At 36.9% G+C, this 7,459-nt stretch overlaps 1 protein-coding gene across 1 annotated transcript in view; it reads left to right on the top strand.

Moving 5' to 3' along the window:
* Positions 1 to 660: 660 nt before the first annotated feature.
* The window catches only part of CLEC2B (C-type lectin domain family 2 member B), a 26,556-nt gene continuing 19,757 nt past the window's right edge, over positions 661 to 7,459 (top strand). The window contains exon 1 of the mRNA XM_019630551.1: positions 661 to 894. Within this exon, the coding sequence (XP_019486096.1) occupies positions 807 to 894 (88 nt within the window). The 5' untranslated portion in view covers positions 661 to 806. The remainder of the gene's footprint in view (positions 895 to 7,459) is intronic.

Genomic DNA, 7,459 nt, shown 5'->3' with positions numbered 1-7,459 from the left:
CTAACATACTCATCTCAGAGCAGAGACATTGATTAAGCTGATTAAGCTCTAAGGAAATTAGACAGTTTTGAGAAAACACCTCCTCGGGCTAAGCAACAATGTAAATCTGATAATAGTGCCAAGAGGCACCAGGCAGCCTCTCTCCCCAGACATACAAAAGGTATAAAAAACGAATCCTTTGCTCTAGCTAGTGGGCACCCCAGTCGGGACCCCCTCTCATTTTAGGAGCTGTTACTCTCTGCTCTAATAAACTGTCCTTTGCTGCAGCCTTTGCCTCTCTGGTCCATGTCTCATTCTTCAGTGCTATGAGACCACAAATCCCAGCACGTACACAGACACACACACACACACACACATACACACACACACACACACACACACACACCACATATAAAAAAACCCTGTATCGATAATATCCTAAAACATGCATTTTCATTAATTAGTATTTTTATCTTCTATGGCTCTTGAAGGACACTCTTGGGAAAGTTGAAAAAAATGTGCACTTGAATATTTTTTACTCAATGGTTCAGATGCGGATCCTCTGGCAAGAGATAAGACAACGTGAGTTCCTTATTATGTAGGGTGTTTCAGTTTTTACTTAGCTTCTCTTTTCTTTTTTTTTTCTTTTACAGGAAGATAGTTGCATGACTCAAGATCATCAGCATATGGTTACTTTCGTTTTTGAGAACTAGTATTTAAATTTCTTTTACTTTTCAAACGTAGCACATCTGTAGTTGGAGCTGTGTTGTAAAAACACCAACAGTTTTGTGTTCAAGTGGAAACCTTAAAGAGAGGTGTTGGAAAATATGCCACAAAGCATCCCCTTAGCTACCTTGCCTGGAAGGGTGACAAATGCTGGGAACGGCAACCAAAGAAGTGATGGAACAACACAAGGTAAGGACATTTTCAGTTGTTCTCAGAATGAAGTAGATGTATTAAATAGCAAATTCAGAGTACATAAGATCCACATTCTAAATCTGTTACCAAACTCAGGTTTGGTGCCGCTTGCTGCTCGAACAGTCCAAAACACTAGAGTGGCAAGGGTTGGTGAGGAGAAAAGTGTCCTTTATTCTAGATGCTGGCAGCTAGGGAAGATGGCTGACTCATGTCTAAAAAACCACCTTCCCAGGGCCAAATCTTAAATCTTATTGTCCATAGCCATCTGTGAAAAGCTGCTAGGGGGTTGTGATCTTCGGTCACTCCAGTTGCCTGAGGATTAAAGAAACTGCTCTTTTCAGGTTAGGATGTTTGTTAATTAACATGGCATGGGGCAGCCTTAAAGAAGGGAACAAAGAGGGTTCTCCGGTTAATCAGTGGGGAGAGAAACAAAGAAGAAACAGCTGAATAGCAGGATGGATCAAACTGCAAACTAGCTAAGCTTAGTTACATTATTGATCACCAAATGGAGAATGAATGGTGGAGACTCAGATATGGCATCTGCCTGTGTCCATACACAGGGAAGGGGGAGGGCTCAGCAAGGAAACAATCGCATTGCATCGCATGCTCCTCCCTCCAGGAGAAAGCCAGCTCTCCAGCCCCTGTCCCAAGCCAGACAACTCAATTCCCCACCATTTGTCCCTGCTGCCTTTCCAGCTGCTGCCCCAGCAACTGGAGCTCAGAGTGATTCCATGGGTGGGTAAAGTCCATGTGCAGTCCCTTTAAGAGGAGCACCTGCATTCAGCCTCATTCAATCACAATCTCCACAGGTTTTCACAACCAAACATCATGGGGACTTCTCTCCCAGGCACTGGAACCCTGGGCTGGGGTGGAGCTGGGATCTCTTGCTCCTAAAAGGAAAATCTAACAGGAAAATCTTTCAAAGTTATTTAAATAGGACTCTTTATAGTCAAACTAGGGTGAAGAAGGGAGGAAATGAAGCTAAAAATGTATTAAACACAGCAATCCATGACTTAGGGACTATGGTGAGTTTTAAGCATTTACCATTTAATGTTATTTCAATCTACCAGTGCATTCAACAGTCAAAAATGATTGTTGCAGCTTATATTAGAACATATAAGTCCTCTTTTTTATAATTTAATAATTCTGTCTAAGGTTAGATCAAAGAGTGTTGGGGACAATGAGACCAAATATTATTTGGTAATGAAGCAGGATTTTTGATGTGTGTGTGTGTGTGTGTGTGTGTGTGTGTGTGTGTGTGTCTGTGTACGTGCTGGGATTTGTGGTCTCATAGCACTGAAGAATGAGACATGGACCAGAGAGGCAAAGGCTGCAGCAAAGGACAGTTTATTAGAGCAGAGAGTAACAGCTCCTAAAATGAGAGGGGGTCCCGACTGGGGTGCCCACTAGCTAGAGCAAAGGATTCGTTTTTTATACCTTTTGTATGTCTGGGGAGAGAGGCTGCCTGGTGCCTCTTGGCACTATTATCAGATTTACATTGTTGCTTAGCCCGAGGAGGTGTTTTCTCAAAACTGTCTAATTTCCTTAGAGCTTAATCAGCTTAATCAATGTCTCTGCTCTGAGATGAGTATGTTAGCGAAGACTGGCTTTGAAAAAAGGACTCCTTACAGTTTTATGTTATCTTAAATAACCTCTTCGGAGTTATGCATTCTACCTGGGGACCCCTGGCTTTTTGTTACAGACTTGAAAAAAGGCTTTTTCTCCTCTCCCACCTGAGTTTGTCACTCTGGTAGGCCCTGTAACTTAAACCTATCTGTCCGCTATTAAAATTATTTTCCCCAGCTCTGTTTTGGTTTCTGCCCTAATTCCCTCTACCGTGGCAATTTCACCAACTGTCTATAATTTTCCTATCTCCGTAACAATGAACATATCTGAACCAAAAGATATCTAGTCACTTACAAAACCAGTTAAATTTAACCTTACATGTCTTTTGACAGTATGGATTTATATGTTTTATGTATAAATACATTGGATATATCACACAAATATATAAGTTACTTAATATTACATTGTTTTGTTTTGTTCTGGGAAAGCACCAAAAATTATATTCCAGAAACTGACTTCTGCCTTTGCCAGCCATTTATTTAGCACAGATTTGCTGTGACAATTACAATAATTTCACAAGCAAATAACATACAGGGTACTATCTCTTAATAACAAAAACCAATAACAAGAAATAACATACTTCAAACCAATGACAGAGTAATCATCTCCAGGCAAGGGGAGATGAGGGGATAAAGTCCAAATTTAATATGAGTTGTAGCTTCTTTTTACCGAAAGGTACTCAGAAGACACAGTCATCAACAAAAAGCTGATTGCCAGCTGCCACACAAAAGTAAAAGTTCCCTATTGCTAGGCTGCCTGGATTTTTGCCCCTGTGAATAAGAGAGTAGCCTTTATCAGCAGGAGCTATTGCCCCCAAGGGTCTTGGGAGAGTTTTGGTGAAGGGGAATATAGTCAATAACATTGTAGCCAATTTCTATGGTGACTGATTAGTAGACTTAGTGAGGTGATCACATTGTAAGACATATAAATGTTGAGTTACTATATTGCACACCTGAAACCAATATAATATTGTATACCACCTACACTTAAATAAAAATAATAAATAATATTTAAAAACTGCTTAGCAAAGAGTTGACTCACCCAAAACAAAACCCTCAAATAGTCCTCACAAACTTTCAGTATTTATCATCTAAATGTCCCCTTGACTGCTGAGGTGCTTATCAAGACGATAGATGAAAATGATAACTTGCTGAAATAACTTCCTTCTTTCTTAATCAAAACAACTTCTAAAAAAAGATTTGTTGGGTTTTTTGTCTTTGTGATAAACTAAGATTGAAACAACTTCACTTAGGTCATCAACAAATGGATTTGAAATTATATTAAACCAATACAAAACAAATATGTCATGTACAACATTGTATGTTGTATATATAGATATATAATTTAAAGTTATAAGCACCACTGTAATAGCAGTAACTTAATGTGTAATATTCATTTATTTATTTATTTTGGATTTTATTTTTTAATATTTCCTTTCCATTTAGTGGTATTTCTTTTTTTTCCCTATAGCTGTGAGCTAGAAAATAGGGTATTTTGTTTGACTTTAAATTCATTGGTCATCCTGAATCTTTCCTCTCAACTCTCCTTGGAGATTAGATTCAGAAACTGAGAGAAATTAAGTTGAGTCAGAGCAGTTTCTCTACAGAGAAAATAATTGGAATATTTCAATATTTAGATTATAACAGGGATTCACGTAGAACTACTTTAGTTACACTATGTTAACCAAAGAAGAGCTCAGGCTGTAATAAAGAACAAAAAGCATTTATTTGAGCAAAAGGAGTTGCAAACCTGGAGACACAATTCAGGTAGCAATCTAAATTGTGCTGGAGAGAGACAAAGAAAGGAAGGGTTTCTATAGCCAAGAACCACAAAGTGTAATTCTTTCATGCAAATGAATAATTGCTGGCTAGTCAACAGCGGTTGGCTAGTTCCAGCATGGAACCGAGGGAGGTGAAAACTACAAGCAGGAGGTAAAATTCATATAGGTCCACACAACAGTTGTTGTTTCAGGATTGTTATGGTTCAACCTTGACCTCGGTTTGGCAACTGGATATCAACTTAACACCTGTGAGAACTAAAATGTAAAATGTGCATAGGCCCCACTTCCTTAGTAGCTTCCTGACTCTACTTTAAATAACTCTCTTAGCAACACTTATTTTATTTTCTCCATCATCAACTGTTAATTAAATAGGTTTTTATTGAGCTGCCCTGGGATGTTATCTGTTTTGTACATTCCTTTGTTGAACACGTTATGAGGGCTGAGAAGCTTCTTTGAAATTCACATTTTTCTGTAATTAAAATATAGTTGGCATACAATAGTATATTAGTTTCAGGTGTACAATATGGTGATTTGGCATTTATACACCTTATGAGGTGATCATCACACTAAGTCTAGTACCCATCTGTTAATACTAAATTTACAGTGACAGGTCAACACTTTCTCTTGCTTTGTTTTTTGGATAATTTGTGCAGGGTATAGGTATTGAAGATTTGAGTAAGAGAATAGAAAGGAGGAACTTATAACATGAAAGCTATTTATACTAAGGCTAGAAAACTAGATTTTAGGCCTTAGGAGGAAAGAATTCCAAAAGAACCTGACTACCTACTTACAATAATGAATAGAAAAATGTAATTAAAAATTCCACTTAATATAGCAGTAAATAACCTTCACCTACCCCACATACAATAATTAATATATGGAAAGATGGGTGCACTAATACAAGAAAAAAAAATCATAACAAAAGCTTTCTTTCATTTAATTCCTGTTATAAACCAGACCTGAAAACAGCACATCTGTTGGGTTGTTGGAAAATGCATGAAGTATTTTTCTATGTTTTTTGTTGCAAAAATGCATCATGACTTTTCTGACAACCCAATATATTCTTTAATTTAAAAAAAAGATAGAGTGGTGTTTAATGATGAAGAGATATAGGTAAAATAGGGTAAGAAAATACAATTATATACTATATTTGATTAAGATTTTGAACTTGTTATATTGATAATAATAATACCTTTTGCCCGCTATGCCAGTTCGTGGACAGACAAATAGAATGCCACAGTGACATATTGACTTGAGTCATGGCATGGAAAGGGGAGAACAAGTATTTGTTTTCTTGATACTTAATATTTGAAGAAAACTAATAAAGAATTAAAGAAATTAATAAGGTGATATTTGAAAGGTGATTAAAAACCTCATTAGAAATAACCTGGACTCAAGTTCTGGAAGGATCCATATTTAGTACCAAAAAGGCTAAAAAGATAGATGTATGTTTTGTTTCTCTTCTTTTTGACCTTTGCAATATTAGAGGCAGTTTCTTTCCTAGCAATAATCCATCCCTCCATGTGTACTTCAGGCCACAACCCTTCTAGCCTATACAAGGATTATTCTTTTTAATTTAACCATTCCCTCCCTATCCTGCCTGTATCAGTAATTTACCCCTTTCACACTAAATCATCCTCAAATACATAGAAACATTATTTGGTCCATAGTTAATAGAAATCCTGCTCCTCTGCAAGATTCAAACCCCAACCTACCTACCTAACCCCATGTGTCATTACCAGCTAGAAGCTACCAAGGCAAGAAGAGTTATTATTGGCAGTACAGCCACAACACAATTACTGGACCAACAAAACATGGTAGTGTTTTTAATGTATTAATCCTATAAACCCAAAGTACAAATAAATTCTATGGGCTATTTGAACCCAGGGATGATTTCTTAAGTGTGGACATTTTGGACAAATATCAAGGACCACTTGGATTTGGTGGGGATGAAATATGCTCATGCACATTTTGGGCAGGACCAAATATCAAGGACCTTTTGGCATAGAGCATAGACCAGAATGTCTTTGTGAACGAAGTTTAGACAGGACCAAAGGTCCTGCAAGATTTGGTGTAGATGGTCACTGCTCATATTTTAGGTATTGGTTTTAATGTCATTTCCCAGAGTGACCCTCTGGCCTACTCTCTTTGGACTCTTCCCCCTTATCAATCAGAGCACCCTGTTTATTGCCTTTCTTGCTTTTATTACAATTTATAATCTTTAAATTCATTGATATCAGTTTGTTGTCAGTCTTTTCCACCAAATGTATGTTCTAGGAGCATATGAATTATGTGTTTTTTTTTGCTTACTGTTACGTTTATTGAAACTAGCACATAGTAGGTGACTAATAAACATTTGTTAAAGGATGAAAGAATAAATAAACACAAAGCTGGCTCAAAAGTGAAGCATTGCAGATACTACAGTTCATGCTTATTGTGTAATTTTGAAACTCTAGATAGAAGAAATGCACAGCTAATGGCAAGACTTTACAAATTTGGAAGAAATATACAAAATTAGATATGACTTCATAATGATATTTCTCAGAGAGTTGAAACAATAATAGTTGTGCAGCTCAGAAACAATACTGATGTTCTTTTGCTACATTTCTTTTCCCTCATGATATTCTATAAAAATTATGTTATTATGAATTTTAATTGGTACTGATATTTTCAGGTATTACTCATAATAGTGTAGATCAGTACCATACTTTTGGAAGAACATTTAACCAATATATGCCAAGTTATTTATTTTTGAGAATTTATCTTAAAAAGGTAAATAAATATGCAAAAACACATTTAAACTGCACTTGTTCTGGTTTAAAAAAGGAATGAAACCACTTAAAGATCCATTAGAAGAGGATTAATTTTTTTAATGATATAGCCATATAAAAGAGTATTTTCAGCCATTAAAATTGTGATGTCAAATTACACTTTTACATGATGTGTAAATTTATCTCTTGTTCTGAATGAACAACCACCCCAGAGTTTTAGTGGCTTACAACAACAATCGGGGCATTGCTGGTGGTTCCACGGGCGGGAATGTGGACAAGATTCAGTGGGAACGGCTCGTCTCCTCTATGTTATGCCAGCTGCTGTATTTGGTCAGGGACTGAGCATCCAAATGTCATCTCTCTCTCTCTGTCTCTCTCTGTCTCT

This window comes from Hipposideros armiger, unplaced genomic scaffold, assembly GCF_001890085.2.
Source record: "Hipposideros armiger isolate ML-2016 unplaced genomic scaffold, ASM189008v1 scaffold_922, whole genome shotgun sequence".
NCBI lineage: Eukaryota > Metazoa > Chordata > Mammalia > Chiroptera > Hipposideridae > Hipposideros > Hipposideros armiger.
Note: the sequence above shows the minus strand (reverse complement) of the source record. Positions and strands in the feature narration are given on the sequence as shown.